The sequence below is a fragment of the Tenrec ecaudatus genome, chromosome 9 (assembly GCF_050624435.1).
Source record: "Tenrec ecaudatus isolate mTenEca1 chromosome 9, mTenEca1.hap1, whole genome shotgun sequence".
Lineage (NCBI taxonomy): Eukaryota > Metazoa > Chordata > Mammalia > Afrosoricida > Tenrecidae > Tenrec > Tenrec ecaudatus.
In genome coordinates this window covers 78,286,980-78,311,641 of record NC_134538.1, presented here as the reverse complement: position 1 = coordinate 78,311,641, position 24,662 = coordinate 78,286,980, and the positions used below count along the sequence as shown (strand labels likewise).

Here is a 24,662-nt window from a genome sequence, read left to right as displayed (position 1 = left end):
CACGATTCCCAGGAGAGTCTCATATCAGATCTGAGGGTGTCTAAAGGCCAAAATTTCAGGGTTCCCATCCATTCTTTACCAAACCAGTAAATCTGGTGGGTATTTCGTGATGAGTTTGAATTTTGGTTGACATTTCTCTCCCACTCTGCCCAGAACCTTCTATTGTGATCTCAGTCACAGCATCTGGGAGTGGTAGCCGGGCACCATCTAGGTCTTCTAGATTCCAGGCTAGTAGAAAACCTTGTTCACATGGGTCATTGGTCCTCCTACTAATTGTTTCCTTGCCTCTTAACTTTCTTCACTTTTCTTCTAGAAGGCCACTCACTAGCTTTTAAGACCCAAGTTGCTCGTGGCCATTAGGATGCAGAACGTTTGTCTTTGTGGAGCTAAGTTATGTCAGTTCACCTAATTACACCCCTAGACTATGATCCTCAGCCCTTAAACCCATTGATTCAGTCCCTCAAAGTGTTTGGTTATGGTTAAGACGTTTGCATAATTTTGCCCTCTATTACACACTTGGGCATATTTGCAGTTCATAAAATATATAAGTAGAAGTATCTGCCTAAATATTCTGTGGCTGTACTCCGATATGCCACCCCTTCCACCCAGTTTCTAATAGCAGAACTGGGGAGTCATTCTGGATTCCTTTCTCCAAGACCCACTTCTAATCAGTGCACAATTCCTCTGCAGAATATATCTCAAATATATTCGGGGCCCCTCTTAACTGCCAGCATCCTAATCTTGGCTCCGTTGTTGTTGTTGTTTTCAAATACGCTGCTGCACAGATTCTGAGTCTTTTCTCCTATGAACAACTTCCTGGCCATTTTTCACAGAATAACCTTAGCAGGAAAGAGAGAGAGAGAGAGAGAGAGAAATTGTCCTACTCCTTAAAGGCCTTCAAGGGCTATCCAGGACCTACTGTTTTCTTCTTTCAGCCTTAGCCCTGTTCCTCTCCCCTTCGCTCTGGGTGTTCTGGCCACTCTGGCCTGTAAGTTCCTCCTCCCCCCAAGCTCTCGGTAGATCCCCGCCAGCCTGGGATGCTCTCTACCCTGCCCCAACAAGAGCTGGACCCTTCTCTTCCTGTAGGCAACTTGAAGCCAACTTCCCAGAGAGACGGACCATCCTGACCTTCCAGTAGAGCTCTGAGCCTTCCCCTCGTCTCTCTAGTCCGAGAAATAGCACTTTGTTCCTTTTTAAAAGCCCTTTTCATAACGGTTCTGGGTTATTTCATTTTTATTATGTTTAATGGATCTTAAAATTGTAATAGTATATTAGCAATTGACTTTGTGGCCAGCAGTGAGTCAGCAGGCCCTTCAGAGCATTTCTAATCAACTGTTAAGAAGCTTGTGGTTGCTGAATTTATTTTTTTTAAGTTCTACTTTGAACAGGACTGTTTAAACTTGGTACTAGAACATTCTTCAGTAGACTGAGTGGGCCTCTACACGAATCCTGACATTTCAGCGAGATGAAATGCGCCGAGGATGGAGTTCTCGGCATTCCTGCAAGGGCTATTCGCCATGTCTCGGGGCCATTCATGTGCCACACACTTCTCTCTCTGGGAAGCAGAGTGGGAGAGCCCCGTGCACCCTGTCTCAGGCAGAGACAATGTCAGGGGCGGTTGGGGTCTGAGCCGCTCAAAGACCAAACTTAACTAGTTTTACTGAATGGAAACGGTGGCCCTAAGGTTTCCCTTTGGCTTACTAACTTGCTTATTTCTTTCAGCATTTTTATAAACTAGGAGTTCTAACAGGCAGGAAGCAGGGCTCATTTGTCTCTCTCTGTATTGTGTATTTAATGTAGAACCCCACATCGTATCTCCCCCAAATTGTGGCCATACCTGTCATCCTGTTCCACTTGTTGTCTTACTTGTTTCACTTTAAATACTATATCAGACCTTCCTGTCGTGCTCTTTAAAAAATAATAATACGGCATTCTACTTCTTTGGTTTGTTAACGGGAGTTTAGCTATTTTGAAAGATCTTAGCTAACATCTGGTTGTATGTGCGTTTTTGTAAAATTCCATAACCTCTTCCAGGAGCGCTGTGTTCTCCCAATTAGACAGGTTCTGCTGCTTTGGCAGTGTACTTGGAGGGCGGGGGCAGGGCCCGTGCAGGATTTTTGGAGAGGAAGACACAGTTGTGACTCCGCAGATCATTCGAAGCTCTGGGAGGGATGCTTCTCCCGCCACCAAGGCCGTTGGTGTTTCACCTCTTGGTCTCGTGTCCCTGACTCTGAATTCTCAGGCGTTTCTCATTTTCTCTTTTCCCTTTTCTCACAGGTGCACACGTTCCGAGGCCCACACTGGTGTGAATATTGTGCCAATTTCATGTGGGGGCTCATCGCCCAAGGGGTCCAGTGCTCAGGTGAGGCTCGGCCTCCTTTCTCCCTTTCCAGAGACCTAAGTGGCAGCACACGGAGAGGGCGGAGGCATCTCGCCAGGGCTGGGCCATGTGCCCAGATCAGTGCAAAAGCCTAGTTTGCTGCAGGGTTCAAGGCGTCCATTGCTTGATGGGAAGTCACTTCCAGGTCTTTGTCAGGTTGGGAAGGAAGACGCCCCATAGGTGCCAGGCGTGAAAACAAAAGAACCAAGCACAAGCGAGTCCGTTTCCGTGGGCCTGCCTCCCACCCCAGGGTGTCGTTCTGAAGTTGTCAGTGGCCACCGAGTCAGCATCCAAGCCATCCCCACAATTCGCTGGCGATCAGATCATTCTGATCCACAAGGTTTCCCTCGGCTGCTTTTCAGAGGAAGAGCACGAGGGCTCTCTTCCGAGAGCCTCTTAGTCTGGAAGTTCCACGAAAACCTAGTCAGCATAATAGTGACACTCACGCCTCCACCCACTGATGGGGTGGCGGCTACCTGTGAGTGGCATTCCGCTGGGCACTGAACCTGGCTATCCTCCATGAACGACAAGAAATGTCATCGCTGAACCTCCAAGCCCTCTCGCTCACTGCCAGCGCTTGATCTCGGCCTCCTCAGAGTGACCCTCCAGGACAGAGTAGAGCGGCCCCCTGGGGGTTTGCATCTTTGCATCTCTCTCCCTCGAAGCCACGGGTGGATTCAAACTGCTGACGTCGTGGTTCACAGCTCAGCGGGCTGCCCACTCGGCCACCAGGGCTCCTTCACAATAGGGAGCTGTTCTACAAAGAAAGAAAATGAACCCCAGAGAATTGCAGAGGGAGAAGAGCCACAGTTCTCCCCTCCCCACCCCACCACCCCCCCCCCCCCACACACACACACCTTGCTAACAAAGCCAGGCTATAAACATTATAAGACATACATACCTCCAGTCCAGGCACTGGGCCATTGCTAGCTGGCCCCAAAGTCATGCCCACCCCACCCCCCTGGGTTGCAGAGGACAATTGGTCCCATGGCTGTTGTCATCATATAAACAGCTCACCACTGGGCCTTTCTTTGGCCGTGTTCTGGGTGGGCTTGAACTGCCAGCCTTTAAGTTAACACCAACCCAGCCTCCTGAAGCACTCTATACTGATCATGTTGCTGAACCTGGCCAGCAGCCTTTGTGGGGAAGGGCGGGAGGGTCCCACGATCCTCCCCATTATACCGAGGAAGCCGAGGCTTAGAGATAGCTATAATCGTCCGTCACCCATGCCACCTAGCAAGGGGTGGCTCATTGAATCAGAGCAGGCTGGCTCCACAGTCCCTGCTCAGCTTTTTCTTGCCGTCCGATTAGCCCCTGATTGGGTGGCACGCCGTTTCAAAGCCCTCTGGAACCCTCAGTATTGCTTCAGCTGGAGCGGGAGGTTCACGCCCATTGCCAACAGCGTACGACCTATCTTACCGACTAAGCCACAGCTAACAAAATGGACAGGAGCTGCCAATTTCATGTGTAACTGGGCTTCCTAATCGAACTTGCCACACTTACTCTGCCAAACTCTTGTGGGCAGCTGCAAGAACAGCCTCTGGTGCCAGTTGATTGCGTTTCCCCCAACACCAGGGCCAGTTTCCTCCTTGCTGGTAGGTATGGCTTGAATTAGCCTACTTTCTTTTAACTGCCTAGGAAGCATTTAAACTAAAATAAGCTAAGGATGCAACAGTCAGGATATCGAGTTCCCATGTCTACCCCCCACCCTCCAGTTTGGTTCACAGGGGCTCAATTTTCTTTAAACCCTCCTTCCTGGGTGGAGGGGATTCCTTAGTTTCCACTCTAAGTCAATAAGGGCCCCAATGGTACAATAATTGAGCATTCAGCTGCTAACAGAAAGGTGAGCAGGTCAAAGCCACCAGCATCTCTGTGGGAGAAAAACCTAGCCCTTCTCTAAAGATGACAGGCCTAGGAAGCCCAAGGGGGAACTTCTACACGGTTACAGGGGTCAGCATGGCACAGAATTGACTCAACAGCAAGGCCAGCCACCACAGAAAGGCAGAAATCCCTGATGTCCAGCCCCAGACCAGGATGGGTCCAGTTCCAGACCAACACAAAAGGCTAAACCCAACTGGTGCCCCAAAGTAGCTCACACCAGAAACCCTGAGCAGCATGACAGGCTGACTCAGTGGCCCTCCCATTGGCCGGTTCAGATTAAGCACTGCCCTAAGATCCCTACTGGTGTATTTCAGCCAGAAATGGGGCCAGGGTCAATATGATGAGGAAAAACTCCCAGGCTTCTCCTAGGATAACCAAGATCTTGCCTCATCTTAAAATGACGTCTGTATGAACACAGTGAAGACTGCTTATGAAATGAGAAGAGCTGGCCAGGTATCCTGGTATTTTTATCACTCTAGCTGCTGGTTGTCCTGCTTCCGTAATACTCAAATGTGGCTGGCGTTGGGTGCCGTTGAGTCAATTTGAACTCATCCTGCCTCCCTGTGACAGCATAGAATGGCCTCATAGGGATTTTCAAGGATATAATCTTTACAAAAGGAGCCCTGGTATAGTGCAGTGGGCTACGCATTGTGCTGTTAACTGTAAGGTTGGTGGTTCAAACCCACCAGCTGCGTCACAGGAGGCAAATGAGGCTGACTGCTCCCATAAAAGGATCTATAGTCTCAGAAAGCCTATAGTATAGAGGTTCGCCATGAGTGGGAATCAACTCACTGGCAGGGGTTTGAGGATCTTTGGGAAAACAGATCTTTCTCCTGTGGCGACACTGGGTGAGTTCAAACTGCCACACTTCCAGGTAACAGCTAAAAACTTAACCCGTGCACCAGCGGGCTGTCTTCAACTTTTGAAAAGTGCTTGTTATATTTCTGGCACATTTATAAGCACTATATATAAGCTAATTTCCTTGATTCCTACCAAGAGACAGGTGCTATTATTAACCTCCCCTTTGAGAACAGGGAATCAGACAAGAAAACCAATGGATTGTGTTTAGTCAGTTCTCCAATATGGAGAGCCCCAAGCAGATCTGTCCAAATAAGTTGGCTATTTATGTGAGCTTAAATTACATCTCTTGTGTTGATACTATTAAGATGCATCAGAATTACTTTTTCCTCAGGAGGAGGGTAGACAGAGAGAATTCAGTCAGTACGCCTTATAGGAAAGTCACTTAGAAATGACCACTGATTTTACAAAGCTCTAAACCCACTGACTCAATTCTGACTTCTAGCCACCCTCTAGGACAGAGGAGAGCTGCTCCCGGGGGTTTCCGAGACTGTAAATCTTTATGAGAGCAGAAAGTCTTGTCGTTCTCCTTTGACGTGGCTAGCAGATTGGAACTGCCAACCTTGTAGTCAACAGCCTACTGCTTAATCCACTACGTACAAAGGTTTAGACCCTCTCTAATCTCCATCATGATTAAATGCTTTCTGTAAAGCAGCTGATGATGACATTAATCATGCGTGTGTGTCGTGTGTGTATACGCTGTTTTTCATCATGCCTAGAAAAATATGCGAAGGCGCATTGAGCAGGTCACACATTGACTGTGAGCATCACCAGCATGGCCTTTTTCTTTCCCAGCATGTCGACAGTGCCTTGTTCACATCAGAGAAATTCCGTCAGTGGATACCAACTGCTAACAAGGCATTTAATGTGTTCATTGAACTTAACATCACCTTTTCAGCTCTGGGTCTTGATAATGCGCTCTATAAATAATTACTCTAGTCATCATATTACATGGCTTTGTTATACATCGTAACTGCTCAGCTCCGCCCACTGGTGTCCAGTGAGGCATTATTTCCATCTCACAGGTGTCAAAATGAGGAAAGTAGAAAAGAAAACTGCCGACCAGCATCTGCCCAACAAATAGAACGAATTAGAAACGATGAGATCACTCTCCAGGAAATATCCAGAGGATGCCAGTGGGCGTGGACCCTTCACGGGCCCTTCCAATTCAATATTACAATTGCCTCCAGAGGGGTGGGGCGTCGGTGGTTCCGCAGTAGAACCCTTTCCTTCTTCGGTGGTTCCGCAGTAGAACCCTTTCCTTCCAGGTGGGCGACCTGGGTTTTATTCAGGAACAGCTCACCTCATGAGCAGCCGCCTCCCATCTGCCAGGCCAGGCTTGCGTGTTGCTGGGATACTAAGTGGGATTCAGCAGAGCTTCTAGAGTAAGAAATCCTAGGCAGAAAGTCCTGGTGATCTAATTCTGAAAATCAGCCTGTGGGCTTCAACGATTGCATTCATAAGGGATCACGGGGGTGGCTCAGGACCAGGTCACATCTTGTTCCATTGTGAAGGACTTGGGAGCTGAATCGATGGCCGCAAACGGCACAGAGGAGCCAAGCATGTCTCCTCTCAGGACTGGCTGGAAATAACCTGCAAAGGTCCCACGTGTCATTTATGAACCATTGTTCAAACTCAAAAGCCTACTCGTGGGTTCCAATCATCCCAGGCCCGAAAGGGGCAAAGATAAACAGTCAGTCCATCTCCCTGCGCTACCTCAGGGGACTGCTCTGGTCTCAGGTCTAGTAGCAGAAACTGCTTAAGAAGAAGCATTGAATTATAGTCTACTCCCATGGAGAGTCACTGCTGTCTTAGAGACCCACCGAGGCATCGCTGCCTGGTGCAGGGTCTCGATGAGTCGGAATCGACTCGCTGGCAGTGAGTCGTGAATAAAGAGATAGTTTATTCATACCTGTGGAGCTGGTCGTCTCGACATGGAATGTTCCAGAGAACGACTCCCAGACCTTGGGCGTGTTTCTTTTTCTTTTCGGAAACGTAATCTGCGTCTATCTGTCTTTGACCAAAGGGCGGGACAAGGCTAATGTGGCCTCTTTGCTCACAGATTGCGGCTTGAACGTACACAAGCAGTGTTCCAAGCACGTCCCCAACGACTGCCAGCCGGATCTCAAGAGGATCAAGAAAGTGTATTGCTGTGACCTCACCACACTCGTGAAAGCTCACAGCACTCAGAGGCCCATGGTGGTAGACATATGCATCCGGGAAATTGAAGCGAGAGGTTTGGAACTATTCTCTACTGTGGCTTTTTTTTTAATGTTGTAGCGTGTCTGTGTGTTGACTACGGTAAGGAAAATGGCCTACACATATATGCACACACAACTAGTTTTCTCTTTTCCACTTCCTACCCAACCAATTCTATCCATTCCCCTCCCTATATAAGCCATGCATGTCCACAGTCAATGAGTGTTGACTGAGCAGTCATGATGTCCTGGGCCTTGATAACATAAAAGTCACAATTTGTACCCCCCCCCCCAAAAAAAAAAACCACCAGCGTGCTGTAGCTGTCATGTGGGTGGTCAGATCATTTTGCAGGTGTATATCCCCGTAGCAGCTTGGAAACCCCACAAGAGACATTTCATTCTCATGGGAGAACCATTCAGATAGCAATTCAGAAAAATGGCAGAGGTCAGGCTTGCATTGAGTATGTTGTAAAGGCAATATACAGCAGGAGAGAGGTTCAGAAATAAATATGGAAGGAGAGGGACACACTGGGAGGTTTGCAAGAGTTAAAGGCAACAGAGGCAAACACTCATGTACACAATCCTTCGGTAATGGTCATCGGGGACTAGATGCTTGGATAGACACGCAAGCTAAACAGGTGTACAGGGGAGACAGGGAGTATGCTTACATACACACACACACATACATATACATACATAAAGAAAGAGGGAGAGTTGACAGAAGATGTTTGTAGGTGTGTGTTTTTCTCTGCTTCAAATATCTTAATGAATATGGCAGAGCATTCAGAGACAACGTATGAGAATATCTTAAACACAACCAGACACTTTAAGGGGATGAGTTTCTAGGCTCAAGGGAAACGAAAGTCAGTTGGCATAAGATAATTCACAAAGACAGTGTTCCAGTTCCCACTGTGAGGAGCAGTGACAAAGGTCTTCCGCGCACCTGAGCAGTCGCCTCAGGTTGGCACATTGAGCTCCTGTCTAGAGGGGAAACGTGGGATGAAGATCAGAAGACACATGGAAAGAATTAGTCCCATGGACTCATGAACGACAGACTTCAGTGTCCACAACCCTGAGACAAGAAGAACGAGGTGGTGGGTAGCAGTCACTACCAACCACTCTGAACAGGCTCCCATTAGAAGGTTCTAGATGGGGGTGTGTGTGTTGGGGGGGTAGACAACAGAACTCAATATCATAAAAAGACCAGGCTTCTTAAGGTTGGATGAGACTGGGGGAACCCCAAGACTATGGGCCTTAGTCGCCCTTCAGGTCTGAAACGAAGCTCACTCCCGTGTTAGCATAGCCAAGCTCAGAGGATCAGAAGGACAGGGTCGACTCAGAGCACAGGGTGAGGGAAGAAGGGGGCAGGCAAGCAGGAAACACCGGGAGGCCGTGGGACACGTGCTGGGACGTGGTGGGATTGAAACAGGTGAGTGAAAACAAACCCTTGATTCCTTGAAGATGGAATCGGTGATCTGCTCCATAAGCCATCACCCAAATGACAATAAAACCCCTTTTTTAAAATTGCTTCTATGAAATAACCAAAACCTACGCCTCCGATCATATGAAATGTGTTCCCAATAGTGGCTCTGTTTATTTCCGCGAAGAGCGTTAAGATAGTAGCCCGTCTAATCGAGAAGGGAAAGATGGCAGGAGTTTGTCCAACAAAAGGTTCTTTATGCCGGGCTTGAGTCATCTCTCCTTTATTTGTGCTTTCGTTGGCAAGGAGTCAATGTCAAAATAGCCAGTGATACGGCGGACCCGATCTGGCTGGGGAGAACTTGAACTGCTGGCCGTGTATAAAGTCTTTGAAAGGCTTTAGCCATTCGGACCGCCTACAGGGAGAGTAAAAGCATAACAGCAACTGGGGTGCCGGGGCAGCTATCTCGGGGCTTATTCCCCACGAGCATGTGAAAGCAGGTCTCTGCGATCGGCGCCTGGCTTCCGACGAATCCTCTTAGCTTCATTGGAGTGCCTTCAGAGGAAGAGAGGAAAAGATCCATGAGTAGGAATGGCTGCGTGGACAACTGGAATCCCTCACCCTGTTCTCAATAAAAAGTTCTTTAAAAATCAGCTCGGAACAGCGGCTTCCAGGGGCTTACTCAGAGGAAGTTTTCCGGACATGGAAAGCTCCGTTGGTGAGAAGAGGTCAGGAATGTTGCCGTGAAAAATGTGTTTTTCCCTTGGCGACAATGTGCCTGCCTGTTCTTTGAGGGGAGCCAGGGCTGCCCTACAAGAGTTTTCGTGGGAAACCTTACCTCATCCATCCTACAGCCCTGATTTTGCCCCTTCTGACTTGTCTTGCTTCCCCAAATTCAAAGAAGGTTGAGGAGGAACATGGTTCGAGTCCCTCGCGGATGCTAGGACTGCCGTTTCCCTGGGGAAAGGTGAGAGAGAGAGATGAGCACCTGCCTTCAGGGGTACACCTAGGCCTCCACAGGAGATGCTGAGAAACGGTAGCTTCACATCTTGTTACTTTTCTTTAATAAAGATTTTTCTTATTTTCGTAGCCATACTTTGTGACTTACCCTAGTATGGGTTCTGCTATATTTCCAACCCAGGCCATCAGGATCATGGCCAAAATGTCATGCTGGACTCTGTGGGGGGTTATTCATAGGCTAACCATCCCATTCTTTCTCGGACAAAGCAGAAGAGGACATTCTATCTTGTTATCCTAGGCCTTTTAAAGTTAGGAAATTATTCTCTTTCCCATGGACAATGAAAGCTACAGTGGTTCTGTTCCCTTAGGACTGATCATCCAACCTCAGATTTTAAGAAATGCCTCCAGCCTTTTGACTGCTGTGACCGTCGGAGCTGAATTGGTTCTTTGGATTGGGTCTGGTCTTGACGCAGGTGTACCAGATTCACACAGGACACCCCAAAGAGGAAAGGGGTACCTTGATCCAGTATACAGGACAAGTGGCCTTAGGTCCCACTATTTAGAAAAATTTGCAACTTGGTCAGATCAGTAAACTTCTCTAGAATCTGTAATTAGGACCAAAACTGTTAAAAAAAAATCATTGCCAATTGCCAATGAGTCAATGCTGACTCACAGCAACCCTCTTGGACAGGGTGGAACTGCCCCGTGAGTTCCCGAGACTAAGTGTTTACGGGGGTAGAAAGTCCCGTCTTTCTCCTGAAATTGGGGTCCAGGATGGTGGATGTTTGTATGTTCAGTCAACATTTGTTGAATACATACACGCATGTTTACGTACATCAATCAGAGGAGACTGATCATTCAAGCAAGATCACCACCATGTATGATGTTTGGGAACAGTCCCCGGGGAGCATGGGCTGGGCATGCCTAGTACAGAACTACAGAAACACCAGATCTAAGTTTTTATCCAGGGACAGCCGTTAGCCAAACTCAAAAACCAAACTCACTGCCATCGAGTCCACTCCAGTTCATAGTGGCCCTAGAGGACAGCGTAGAGCTGCCCCTGAGGGCTTCTGAGACTGGGAATCTTTACCGTAAGTCTCATCTCTCTCCCACAGAACAGTTGGTTTTTTGGAACCACTGACCCGTGGTTGGCAGCCCAGCTTATCACCCACTATGCCACCAGGGCTCCTGCCCAGATATTAAACCAAAGCCACACTCACTGCTGTCGAGTTGATGCCGACACACAGTCAGCCTATAAGACAGTAGAACTGCCCCATCGATTTCCGCGACTGTAACTCTTTAGGAGTCGAGGGAGCCTCATTGTTCTCCTTCGGAGCAGCTGGGGGGTTTGAACTGCTGGCCTTGCCAGTTAGCAGCCCAACGTGTAACCACTATGCCACCAGGGCTCCTGTCCACAGATGTTACAGGGCTGAAAGAAGTGAGTGGGACCCAGGAATCAACTGGAAGAAACCAACATGCCCCTTACTTTCCTGTCTGTCTTCAGTCTTCAGAAAAGTCCTTATTGATCCCCAAATGCCCTTTCATGCATCTTAGCCTCTCTATGACGTGATGGAGTGAAACGATCATTGACTGGATGTTAGGATCCTACCTAGCCCCCCTCTCAGGAGCTCTATCATATGACCCTAGGCATATGGGTTATCTCCTTAGCAGCCCCACCCCTATTCCTTAGCTGTAAAATAGATGGGATCAATTATACCTACAAACTAGACTGTGAGGTTAAAAATGAGGTGATACACAGGAATAGGCTGATGCGGTGTCCCACACATAGAACTGTACCTGCATTATTCCCTTTCCCCTTTTCTTGACAAACCATTTCTTTTAATGCCACTTCTAAATCTGTCTGCCTCACTATTATTCCTGGAAACACCAGTTTGAATGCTGCCATGGAAATGCCACAATACAATGTCTTCAACAAGACAGAAGTCTATTTCTCAAGAGACAGTCAGATGCCCAGGAGCCATCAGGCTGGGCAGAGCAGCTCCCTAGATGCCGAAACCCAGAGGGTGCTACCTTAGTGGTCAGCCATCCTTGTGGGCCACCCTCAGGGACATGACCCAAGATGGCCACCACCCCAACAATGGGAAGGGGGAAGGATGGACAGACTGTACCTGCTATTTCCCTTCACAAGTACAATCCAGAAGCTGCACGCATCACTCCTGTGCTCTGTACACGGACCAGAGTTTAATCGCACTGCAGTGGGGCCTGGGAAATGGGTCTTGAAGATCAAAGGTTCTGTTGCCACCGAGGAAGGGGAGAGCAGGTAGCAGAAAGGCAGTGAGCAGCAGCTCTCCTCTCCCGGTGAACCCCAGCCTTCCTCCTTCAGAGAAGAGTTTCTCCGTAAGGCCTTCATACACACCGCCTGTCGGCAGGCAAGGTGAGCACTGCCCTTCAGCATGCTCCCATCCTTCCTCATGACCTTTCCTCTGTTGCAGTGCATGTGACAGCCACACTGGGATGGGCTCACATGCACCACCGTCTATGGCAGGATAGGAAGTGGGTTTGACTTCATTGTCCAGTTGATCAATAGGGGCAACTTAGACAGCTGTAAAAGACCAAGTTCTAGAGCTGAGTAGGATTCAGTGAGAGGCACAGCTGAGGGGAATGAAACATGTCTCTGGCTGGGCCGTGGTTGAGTGCAGGAGCGCTAGGGCTGCCAGGTATGTGTGGTCTCTGATCCAGACCCAGGGCAGATCCTCATATATGGGAGATCACACACATACACTACATGTTTGTCATGTGTAAGAACAGGCATAAAAACAAGTGATCAAGGATAGAACAGAGGATACTGTGCTGGCTCTATGGGTTAAGCAATAGGCTGCTAAGCGAAAGGTCAGCGGTTCAAGTCCACTAGCCACTCCACAAGATAAAGATGAGGCTGCCTGCTTCTGTAATGACTTAGCGTCTCATAAACCCTCTGGAGGAGTTCTGGTCCCGCCAAAAAGGTTGGTAGGAATCAGGGTCGAGTCATTGACCGGGTGTTCGTTTGGGTGAGTTTTTGGTTTGGTTTGGTTTTATGCTACAAGAGCAGCATGAACTATTGGCTTGCTCATTTTTGCTATAGTTATAATTTAGAGAGGAGCCTGGTTTTTTACTTACAAGATCCGAAAGCTTGAGGCTCTATCCCTTCTGAATCTTTATCTCTTCGAATATTTGGGGGACCTGGTTAGGAGTTCTAGGGGTGTACTGGTTATGGAGTGGGCTGATAACCATAAGGTTAGCAGTTTGAATTGAACAGCTGCTCCGTAGGAGAAACACGGGTCTTTCTCCTCCCATAGAGGTACAGTTTTGGAAACTCACAGGTGTTGCTATGAATCGGCATTGACTTGATGGCAATGAGTTTGGTTTGGTTTGGTTTGGGTTGGGTTTGGTTTGGTTTGGGTTAGGTCTGAGGGAAAAACTGGACAGATGAACTCTGAGAACATAAAGGAAGTCTTTTTGTTAGCCTAAATACACCCTGAGCAAGTTTTCAAAATCAGTATCTAAGATTTTATGTTAAAGATTTATATGTACGTTTCTATGGCCATTCTTAACAATTAAGTCCATGAGAACCAAGCACTTGTTATCTAATTTGTGATTTTAAAAAGTAGAAGGGTATCAAGTTTTGATTATTCCTATAAAATCAAGATATAATGATATCTCCTCCCCCCCCCCACACACACACACATGCACCTACGAGGATGTAGCCTAGCAGAGAACCACACTGTGATCGAGCTCATGGATGAAGAGGATGGTGGGAAGCTGGGGAGCTGCCCAGAGCAGTGAAGCCTGTGTCTGGCAGGCTATTGGGCATCAGAAGGGGGAACGAACATGAATGAAAAACATTGATCAGCTTTAAAGTCAGGCAGGAAGAAGTCCCTTAGTGACACACTAGCCACTGACGACGGACTCCCCCTGGATGTGGAAGAGGCGCGGTCCACATTCTGACACGAGGGTTTATAATCCGTAAGAACACGGATTACATTTTCTCGCTTCCTGACACCACACAGCATGGCCATGAAGCGAGACTCCTTTTTAGATGATTTGGACTGTCTGTTGCAGAATCACGCTCTCATTTTTTTTTCACTCTCCTTTTTTAACAGGATTGAAGTCAGAAGGCCTGTACCGAGTCTCTGGCTTCACTGAACACATAGACGACGTCAAGATGGCATTTGACCGAGGTAGGCTCAGAATCCTTAGTGCCGCCTGACTTCTCAGCTCCCTGTCTTTGGGAGCCACGTTTTCCTCTGAGTGGGATGGGGTTTCATAGTTTCTGACAGCTGCTCTTCACAAAACTGAGGACCAGTAGTTTGCAAATCTCATATTGGATGCTCTGTATTACCTTGAAAGGCCAGCCCCCACATGGAAGTGAATTTAGAAGACTTGAATCAGCAACCAACATTTGGCACCATTTAAGATGTTAGACCTCATTACCCAAAAGTCCCAGTCAGTGCGCATGGTAGCAGTGTACCCTTCTGCACCCCCAATGCAGGATCCCATTGATCTCTCTCCTTTACCCAAAGCCCCAACTAGAATAAGGAGAATCCCCAGCACGGAAATAGGAGACGTCACTAGTCCTTTCGGAGCTAGCGCATCTTGTTGTTTATGGTAGTGCCAGGTTTAATCTAGACCACATGGCCTCATGGGTCGGACATCATTAGCCAATGCGGGGTGGGGGCTAGTCAAGAATACAGATTACCAGGGCCCACCCTGGAGACCATTCAGTTGACCTGGGTGAACCTTAGAATCTGGATTTCTAATGAACAATCCAAATAATTCTGATGTAGCCAGACAAGGGATACAGCCCCTAGCCCCCGGATGAAGCCCAGCCCCCAAGACAGTATGGAAAGTCTTGGATGTTCTGACCGCTCTGACAGTGCAGGTCGAATAGAGCAGGAGAACAATATGGGGCAAAACTCACAATCACAAAATAGATCAGGCTTCCTGGCAGTCTGGAGACTAGTAGAACCCCAGATACGATGGCCCGTCATCCGGCCTAGAACTGAGCTCACCCCACTGGGTCCATTTTCAGACAAACTATGAACAGATCTACAAGGGGGACAATACCACAAGGGAGGTAGAAGAAGCAACCATTTGAGATCAAAGCATCAGCGTTTGCCCAAGAGGCAAGCTCCAGGGGCAAGAAAGGCTAGGAAAGAAGGAGGGATGGAAACAGGAACCAGGGAAGAAAATGGGATCAGGGAAGGGCTGCTGTTGGGATTGCAACCAGTGACACGAAGCAACATATGTATAAGTGGTTGAAGGGAAAACTGATTTGCTCTGTAAACCTTCACCCAACCCACAATAAAAAATAATTTTTAATATATTAAAAAAAAAGAAAAGGGAACTTCAGTGAGTGTGAACAGGACAATAGAAACTGTAGATGTTCAATTATCCTTTATGTCTGGCTTCCAAAATCATGTCCAAAGAAGAATGTGGAGCAGCTAGCTTGATTTTTTTATTCAAATTAGACAGTGAACCCTTGGTTGTTTCCCTACAATTAATTAGCCTTTGTCCACATGATCAAAATCAAGGTGCATCTCACCAGAGCCCGCCACCCAAAGCCTGTGGCCAAGTCTACTCTGCTCCCCTCTTGGGCTCCACAGAATCCTCTGACACTGACCTTGGTCTCCCCCACTGCTTTCCCTCTATCTCCTTGCACCTCTGTGTTATTAGAAGCCAAAGTAATTAGCTGAGACTTAAGGGAAGCAATCATGGGGGGGGGAGGGGGCGTTGTTTTGTTTTAATTCTGTGCATGTTTTCACGTGGTGAAAGAAGATACCAATTAAAATTTGGATCATTGATTCTTTTTCAGATGGTGAAAAGGCCGATATATCTGCCAGCATCTATCCAGACATAAACATCATAACTGGGGCCCTTAAACTCTACTTCAGAGACTTACCCATTCCTATCATCACTTATGATACCTATTCCAAATTCATAGATGCGGCGAGTAAGTACCCAGAGCTCAGTGTTCATGAGGACCGAAGTTTGACACAACATTCTTTGGAGCACAAGAAAATGAAAGAAAGGCTGACGTTATTACAGGAGCCCCATGCTTTTCCACATGAGGACACAGCCGAACACTTCATGGAAACCCAGCCACACTGACCCATCCCAGCCCGATGAAACAGGGCTGAACCTGGGTGTCAGACAGGCCCTCCCTGTCACTCCTCCTATGCGAGGACCAGCATGGCTACACCACTGCTCCTGCATGTTGACACCGTGCCTGTGTCTGTGAGGGAAGGCAGGTGTTGCCCGATGAGGCTTGTCTAGATGGACGTCCATCTGTTAGAACCTCATTGCTAATTAATGAGGCTCACAGTCCCTGTTTCTCCCAGGAATGCTGTTCGCAACTCACCTTGGGCTCAGACAGAGCCACGGTGGTGAGGATGATGAGGGCGGGCGCAGGGAGCATTTCCTTCTGTCGTAACTCCACCGCACCTAGCAACACACTGTGCCAGTCCTCCACTAAGGGCATCCGAGAAGTTCGTGGAAAGAAGGCAACCACAAGAGGAGAATCTTCACCCCTGTCTTCTAGTTGAATCTTCTCGTCTCCCCAACGAGACAGGGGGTCATCCCCAGAGACCTGGGAATGGAGCATCCATGATTGCCTTTCTCTGCCTGTGGTTGCTCAGTGAGGGGCCAGCAGTCAGTAGAGATCACCTGGGCCCTGGCTGTCCGCCAAGAGGACCTCAGTGTAGGGAAGGGGTGACATGCTGCCCAGTAACAAGCCACAGCGAGGGAGGGACGATGCAGGTGCTGGCCTGCGTGACACCGCACTCAAACCTACTTCATTATTAAAATAATAATAATCTTTAGCTGCTAAATACAGTCGTGGGATGTCTGACCGGGAAACATAGGTGAGGCAGCCTGTGCTGAGTGTGAGATGAACTCCCGAGAAGCTTCTTAGAAGCAAAGACGGCAAGACTTCATCCACCTCCCTTGGACACGCCATCAGGAAGGCCAGTCCTTGGAGAAGGACGTCCTGCTGGGTAAATCAGTCCCCCAAAAAAGAGGAAGAATGTCAGTGAGATGGCTGACAGCATGGCTGCAACACTGGGCTCCGGCATAACAATGTGAGGCTGGAGCGGGACGAGGGGGCGTTTGACTCCGTTGTACACGAGGTCGCTCTGGGGCTGAGTGGACTGGACAGCGCTTACCAATAGCAAAGTCTTCCCACATGAGCTCTGGCCCTACGCTCTGGCGTGGGCAGACATTTCTACCACGGTGCTGATGGGCAGGGCAGGAAGAGTTTGGATAGCTGGGCACCCTCTTCCCCAGGAGGAATTGGGGAGGGCTTGCTTTGAGTGGCGGCCAACACCTATCAGAGGCCCAGAGGGCAGAGCATGCCCACTTCCTCCTATTGTGTGTGTGCCTGGTATCTACATCCTAACGTGGGCTGTACAGCAGGTCACCCGTGCCAACACGCCGGTGAAGTGTGACGTCCGTGGCTGCTGAGTTGGCTGCCTCCTCTGCCTGTGAGTGCCCTCACGTCACCTCAGATATTCAGCGACGGAGGACTGCTGGGAAATTGATTATTAGACAATGCAAGATAACACAGCCACATGTGGTATCGTTGAAGTCAAAGGCTGTGGTCCAGCATCCTTCTGAAGATGGGCCAGGCACGGTTTGTGCCTGTGTCACCAAACATTTAGCCTTCCACCAGACTGCATACTCCTGGAAGGCAAGGTCTGTGTGCTCCCCCACCACCCACAGGGCGGGCGTTCAGCAAACAGGTGTTGCTCAGCCTCAAACTGCCCCTGGAGTGAGGTGGGATACGGGTCATGAAATATTATCTGCAAGTGCAGGACTTTATTAGATAACACACACCACCACCCCCTGTAGCCAAAGCAAGCCAGAACTCCAAACTTCTCTGTAAACCTTAATTTGATGTTTCAGCTCGATGCTGACATATGTCCTGCTTTCACAGAAATCCTCAACGCAGACGAGCGGCTGGAGGCGGTCCACGAAGTGCTGCTGCTGCTGCCCCCTGCGCACTATGAGACGCTCCGATACCTAATGATCCACCTCAAGAAGTAAGCCGGCCGCTGCCGACAGCCCCTTCCCTCTCCCCAGAGCAGACCAGGCAGAAGGACGCAAGTGGACAAAGCCATAGAAACACTTGATGTCCAGGCTTTCCTGTTTCTTATCCCTTATACAATATAGAAATGGTGCTGCGCAGACCTGGGTACGCAGAGATCGTAGGGGTTCACTCAGGATGTTCCCAGGTTGATGTATTTATTGAATTTGCAACTGACTTTTGGATAAAAGTGATGCCGTTTGTAAGGAGCTCCATGGGGAAAAGAGGAAGTTGTCTGCTCCCATAACGATCTCCATTCTCAGAAACCCTGTCTAGGGTTGCTATGAGTTGGAATCGACTCAGTGGCCCTGATTTTTGTACACATGGTTAATTACACTGGGTGAATACCCCTCCCCCCCCCCCCAGCAGCTCCAACAGAAGATGCCCTGGCAACGTATTTCTGTAAAGAGTACAGCCAAGAAAACCCTACGGGCAGTTCTGCTCTCCAACCCCACGATTCTCAACCTGTGGGTCGTGACCCCTGTGGGGGTGGAATGACTCTTTCCTAGGGTCGCCATATTCATAACAGTGGCAAAATTACAGTTATAAAGTAGCAACAAAAACTATTTTATAGTTGGGGGGGTTACCACAACATGAGAAACTGTATGAAAGGGTCATGGCATTAGGAAGGTTGAAGACCACTGATCTAACCCATGGAGTCACCATGTATCAGAATCAACCCAAGAGCACTTAACAGCTCAGGACAATTCCATTTAATGAATTTAAGAGCACAAGTGATTTGGGGACAAGTGTCAGACTTGACTTTACTCTCAAGTATTTATAAACTCTTCAGTCACAATCAATATCCATTTTTACAGTTGGGAAGCAAAGTCCCACTCTCAGGACAGGTGCGACCATCTCCCAGCAAAGTCTCAGGAACCGGTACTGCTCCAAACCAAACCCTCTCCCAGCGAGTCGGTGCTGGCTCACAGGCTAGAACTGGCCCTGTGGATTTCTAAGACTATAACTCTACAGGAGTAGAACATCTTTCTCCCTGGTGGTTTTGAACCGCTGACCTTGCAGTTAGCTGCCTAATGCATAGCCGCTACGCCACCCAGGGTTCCAGAATCCACTCAATGGCAGTGACCTTGCTCCACCTCCTCACTCGGGCATGGGCAGATGCCAGTGGTTTCGTATTTGTCTCTTGCTGGTTTAGCGTGCATCTTGCATGGTCAAGTGCAGTGGCTGACTTACAGAGAGACATGAACACTTGGACAGTTAGCATGTCTCCTTTGCTACCTCCATTTTGGCTCTACGCAGGAAAATAATGCAAGCCGACTTGACTTGCTAGAATGACAGCAAACTGCCAATCCTAATTTGCTTCAAGGGTATGAGGGTCTGGATTTGCACTTCTGAGGGGAACTGACTCCCCTTCAGATCCCTTATGAACATTTCTTCATTCCTCCATGGGAGGATGTAACTTGATTCCCTGAGAAAGAATTCAGTCAACTCTCCTTTGAATTCCATCCTTAAAAACCTTGCTGTTCTTCTCGGGATGTTGAAATGACGGTTTTTCAACCGGTGGTAATGACTGCCCCAGGCTTCATCCTGTGGGAACTAGAAATCATGCACAATGGTGTTCCCGTTGGCCCGTGTCCAGCCCCACCCCGGTCCATGATAATGGTCTGGCTACTCGTACACTCCTGGCAGCTTGGTTCTAGCGTCAGTCCTTCTCCCCTGGCACCAGCCCCGGCAACAGACAGCGAACCTGCCCTTGGCTTCCTGCTCCCGGGCAGACACTCAGACAGGCAGGAACTGGCCATAAAAAATGCCAACAGCCATTGTGTCAACTCCAGTGCATGGGACCCCATTGTCTTAGCGAACTGTGCTCCGTTGATTGGACTGCCGGGTGCTGTCATCCTTCAGAACTTGATCACTGGGCCTTTATTTTGAGTTGCCTTTGGGTGGCTCCAAAGGGCCAACTTTTCGCTTAGTAATCAAGAACTTCACCGTTTGCACCACCTAGAAATATGTACGCCCCAGGGTCCAGCTAATGATGTACAGCCTACATCGAACCCAAGGTCCCTGAGAAGATAGTTCCGTATAGACTGGGACGTTTTGATTTTCTAATGTCGAGGTGGTGGCTCCAGCAGCATCACTTTATAACAAAGCCTGAAGACAAAGGCTGCCGGCTGCAAAAGAAAAGCAAATCATAAAGCATCCCCTACTTTTCTATACTTCTACTGATTGATTAGTGGATAGTACTTTCCCGAAGCCAGAGAACTTCTTGGGGTGAGGAGATTGGGAAAGATGGGGGTGCCTGGGGGGTGGTCAGGAAAAGAAGTCCGTAATGAGTCTCTGGTTTTATCTGCACATCTTCTTAGGTCTCTGTGTATCCGTTTGTCTTGCAGGGTGACCGTGAACGAAAAGGACAATTTCATGAACGCAGAAAATCTGGGCATTGTGTTTGGGCCGACCCTGATGCGGCCCCCGGAGGACAGCACCCTGACCACCCTGCACGACATGCGGTACCAGAAGCTGATTGTGCAGCTGCTGATCGAAAATGAGGATGTTTTGTTTTGACCCATCAGGGAAATGAGCTGAGTGGCCCCAGCCCTGTCTAAGCCGACGGAGCTAAAACAATAAAGACCCCCTACCCCCACCCCTTACACTTGGTTTGTTTCTCAAACAAGGGACAGGATTTCTTGGGCCGAAGGGAAGTGGCATAGCCAAGTTGGGTACCAGGTCCCTGAGAAGCAGCTCCCCTCCACATGAGGACCAGAGTGAGGACCAGACACCGCCCCCCACCCCACCCCCCCTCCGGTCTTTCCCGGTACCTCGTCTGTCTGCGTGTGTTGCTGGAAGAATGATTAACAAATCCTTCTTTAACTTATTAAAAAAGAGAGGGAAAAATACATCTTTGCAGTTCAGTCTTAGCATTAATACAAAGGGAACTTAATCCATAGAGGTACTTGATACAAGTCTACATTTTCTGCTTACAAAGAAGAAGAAGACAATTCTATGTGAAATGTTAAATGAAGCTTATATTGTAAAATGTATTTTTATGTTTGCGGCAAGAATATTATTTTAGCAAATTGAACTCAATGCAGTGCATTGACTATTTCCCGGTGCACCTTGGTTCTGCGTTCTGGCTGTGATGCCCAGAAGAGCTTACCACGAATGCAGTATTACCTGGACATACCTGTGTGGTGAGCAGTGCCCCCCCCCGAGACCCCTGCTTTTGAAGTGTTTGCTATTAAACACACTGACATTCCCTGCTCTACAGTCTAGGTTTATAGCCATCACAGGATGCTCTGACAGGGCCACGTCTGTTCTTTCCATGAGAAGTTTGTTTCAAAGTTAGCCTTCGCCTTCCCCTTAGTGTTGCCAGCGTGTCCTGCAACGTGGAGATGCTGGTCATTGAACGTCCTGTGGCGTGGGCACACTGGGCGTGGCTCTGCCACGTGAAAAGATAGCATTGCCCCTCCTTTCTTTCTGGCCAACCATTCTGAGGTCATTTGTTCCTGGCAAATCTGAACATTGCCATCTATCTGTATTTATGGGGGGAGGGGGGATTGAATCTGCAGAATAATTGTTTTTGTTGAAGTGATTTTTGTTTTATAAACAAGCCTATTGTTAAACACAAGAATTAAGCTTGGGGCTTAACCAAATATTTGTTTCTCCTTGATTGAAGCAGCTGTGTGTGGATAATAATTTAATAATGATTGTACGAATCTAGTACCCTTCTCTTGATGATATATATTGATCTCAGCATGAGCCTTTCATAGCAAGATTTCTATATTTTGTAACATAGGTGAAATATTTAAGACATCAAGAACTGTACATTTAGGCTGGTTTAAAAAATCTATCCAACGGCAGTGTCATTTCCTCCGGTTGTCTGAGATGAGCCATGTGACAATTCACCTAGTCTTGTGTTGGAGTGACCAGAAGCGGACTCCCCGGGTGTGTGTGTGTGTGTGTGTGTGTGTGCGTGCGTGTGCGTGCGCGCGCCCAATTGCTGTCCGGGGAAGTCCCAGGCAGATGGGGTCAGAGGGCGTCTTCTTGGTCCCTGCTCCCATTGTTCTTACCAACTGTACAGATTTGTTTGTTGTTGCTTATGTCCTTGATACTGTCCGAAAAGAATTATCTGGAAATGGTTTTATTTTGTGAAGTGAGCAATACTTTGTAATTTATGATCGTGTAAATGGAAGGAGAAGCATTAAATGTATTCAACTCTTCTTTCTCGCATGGTGCAGTCTGAGCCTGAAGGTGGTGTTGGGGTGGCTGGAGGACACGGAAAGGGGTCTTCAGAACCTTGATCACAAGCAGTACTTCTATCATTACCAAAAACATAAGGAGAACGCACAAGCATCCCATGGTGTCCTGTTCTTTCCACCAGTTTCCCTCCTGGAAAGTCCGAATGAAGATTCTCATCTTGGATTTCTATAACGTTCTGTGCTTTTATCCCCCCCCCCCCCCCCCCGTCGGCATGTGGAGCGGGAGCACATCGGCCCAAGATGACAGTAGGAGAACAGAGCGAGAGTTTTGGAAACCGACCTGATGTCAAACGCCTGCTCAACTCATTAACAACAACATGTGTTGTACAGCTTGGGGATGAGTTTGCTCATCTGAAAAAATAGATACTGCCGCATCTACTTGAGTATAAGCCGAGGCACATCATTTTCCCACAAAAAAAATGGGAGTGGGGCTTTTTCAGCATAAAAAACAATGTGCTGAAGTGGAACAATCTCCCCACAGTGGGCCCACAGGGAAAGGATGAGTCGCCAGGGTGTGGTAAAGCATCGATGAAACACACTCTATTCCTCTGGTTCCTTGAGGCTTCCTCATGCCCTCCTCCCCACTACCATGACCCCAGTGCGGCTTCCCCGTTCAGACTGGACTGGAATATGTACACAGGGATAGAGAGGGCTGGGAACTCATGACACAGAATCCAGGAGTGGGAATGGTGATGTCGGGAGGGTAGGGGGAAGAGGGGGAGAGGAAGGGAGAAAGGGAGAGTTGATCACAATGATCGACACATAACCATACACCCCTCTACAGGGGGAAGAACAACAGAGAGCATGGGGGAAGGGAGTCAGCGGTCGGTGTGAGAGATGAAAATAATCACAATGCACAATCTATCGGGGGTTATGAGGGTGGGGAGGGAGGGGGGAGAAAAAAGCTGGTACTGAGGGCTCAATGGAAAGTCAATGTCTAGAAGAGAATGAGGCAACATACGTACAAACATGCCTGATTCAGCTGATGCATGGATTGTGATAGAGTTGTATGCGCCCCCAGTAAAATGAATTTTTTAATGTGCTAAAAACACTCGACTTCTACTGGAGTGTATGCGGTATAGGAAGACTGGATGCATTTGAACTATGGTGCGGGTGGAGTGGGTAGGGAGGACAGGAGACATGGTGCTTGGGAAAGTAGAAGGGCCACAAGAAAGAGGAAGACCTTTGGCGAGATGGATTGGCACAATGGCTGCGACAATCATGAGGCTGGCGCAGGACCAGGCAATGCTTCATTCTGATGTGCGTAGGGCCACTATGAGTGGGACCCAGCACCTGACAAGGGGTCAAATTATTATCTGTTGCCATAAGTGAGAAACAATTCGATGGCAATAGGTTTGGCTTTGTGGTCTCATTATTTTAAGATTAATGGCTTAGCAGGGGAAAGGCTATAACATGGATCGGGTAGAAGTAGCGTGAGAAGACACGGATTTGGCCCGGGTTCCATTTAAATCCGAGTAGTGCGGAGGAATGTTGTGGCAGAGTTTTATAATGATCGATGGGGTCACTTGACTCCTTTTCTCAAATGTGATTACAACCTTTGATCCCCTCGGCCTTGCTTCAGTCAGACCTGCTCACCACACCTATCTCCCTCGCCATCTGCCAGCCTAACAAGGCTCCTCTTACCTGGCTGACAGGCTTGCCATTGCAAGAACTCTAGAAGTTAGTCCATAAAGGAGGAGGGCCTGTTGTTTGGGGAGGGCAGGAGGGAGTTGTTGTTGAGTTGATTCAGACTCATGGCAGGTGTGTGTGTTTGTGTGTGCGTGTGTGTGTGTGTGTGTGTGTGTGTGTGTGTGTGTGTGTGTGTGAGAGAGAGAGAGAGACAGAGACAGAGACCTGTGCTCCATAGGGTATTCAAGGGCTGATTTTTCCAAAGTAGATCAACTGGTCCATCTTCCCAGACACCCACTGTTCAATTGTCCACACGGTGAGATAGGGGTCGGGTGGATGGAAGAGACCCCCTTTCTTTCTCCCATCTGCATCAGTGGGCATTTCATCTTAGCTGATCAGGACTGCTTAGAAAGCATTAGGGATCCTGGATGACCAGCAAGGAATAATTGTGTACACTTGTACAACGGGGAGGACCAGGGAGCGGAGGCTCCCACAGAATTTCAAGGCTAGCGACCTGGAAGGGCAGGGAGAGGGCGAGATGAAGCCACCGAGGTAAGCTAGGGAGAGTCTGCACCACCCCATCGCCGACTGACAAGTTGACAGCCAGGCCAACTTGTTCCCCAGACTTACCCATCCTCCAAGTCACTAGTCGGTCCATTGACTTCAAGATGTGCTCATTCCTATCTCCAACACATACTTACCAAGCACTTACTGGGCCAGACACTGGATATTTGGGGGCGAGGAAGTAGCTTATCTCCCTGGAAAATTTAAATCATCTGGCAGGAGAGAGGAAGCTAGTCATTTTCAGGTTTTTAGACTCGCATAGAAGATTGTGAGCTACTCAAGGATTTTGTGAATCATCTTTTATTTTGGAATAATTATAGGTTAACAGAAGAGTCGTAAAGATGCAACCGAGAATCCCATATGCCCCTCACCTGCTTTCCCCGGCTGTTAGCATCTTACCTACCCCCTACTTTGGTCAGTGCTAAGACACCAACATTGGTGCCCTTCTATTACTTAAACACCTGACTTTATTCAG

At 48.4% G+C, this 24,662-nt stretch overlaps 1 protein-coding gene across 1 annotated transcript in view; it reads left to right on the top strand.

Annotated features, from left to right (window-relative positions):
• The window catches only part of CHN2 (chimerin 2), a 331,295-nt gene extending 309,367 nt beyond the window's left edge, over positions 1–21,928 (top strand). The window contains exons 8-13 of the mRNA XM_075558229.1: positions 2,278–2,362; positions 7,182–7,355; positions 13,798–13,875; positions 15,510–15,647; positions 17,628–17,733; positions 20,129–21,928. Of these exons, the coding sequence (XP_075414344.1) occupies positions 2,278–2,362; positions 7,182–7,355; positions 13,798–13,875; positions 15,510–15,647; positions 17,628–17,733; positions 20,129–20,300 (753 nt within the window). The 3' untranslated portion in view covers positions 20,301–21,928. The remainder of the gene's footprint in view (positions 1–2,277; positions 2,363–7,181; positions 7,356–13,797; positions 13,876–15,509; positions 15,648–17,627; positions 17,734–20,128) is intronic.
• The last annotated feature ends 2,734 nt before the right edge of the window (positions 21,929–24,662 follow it).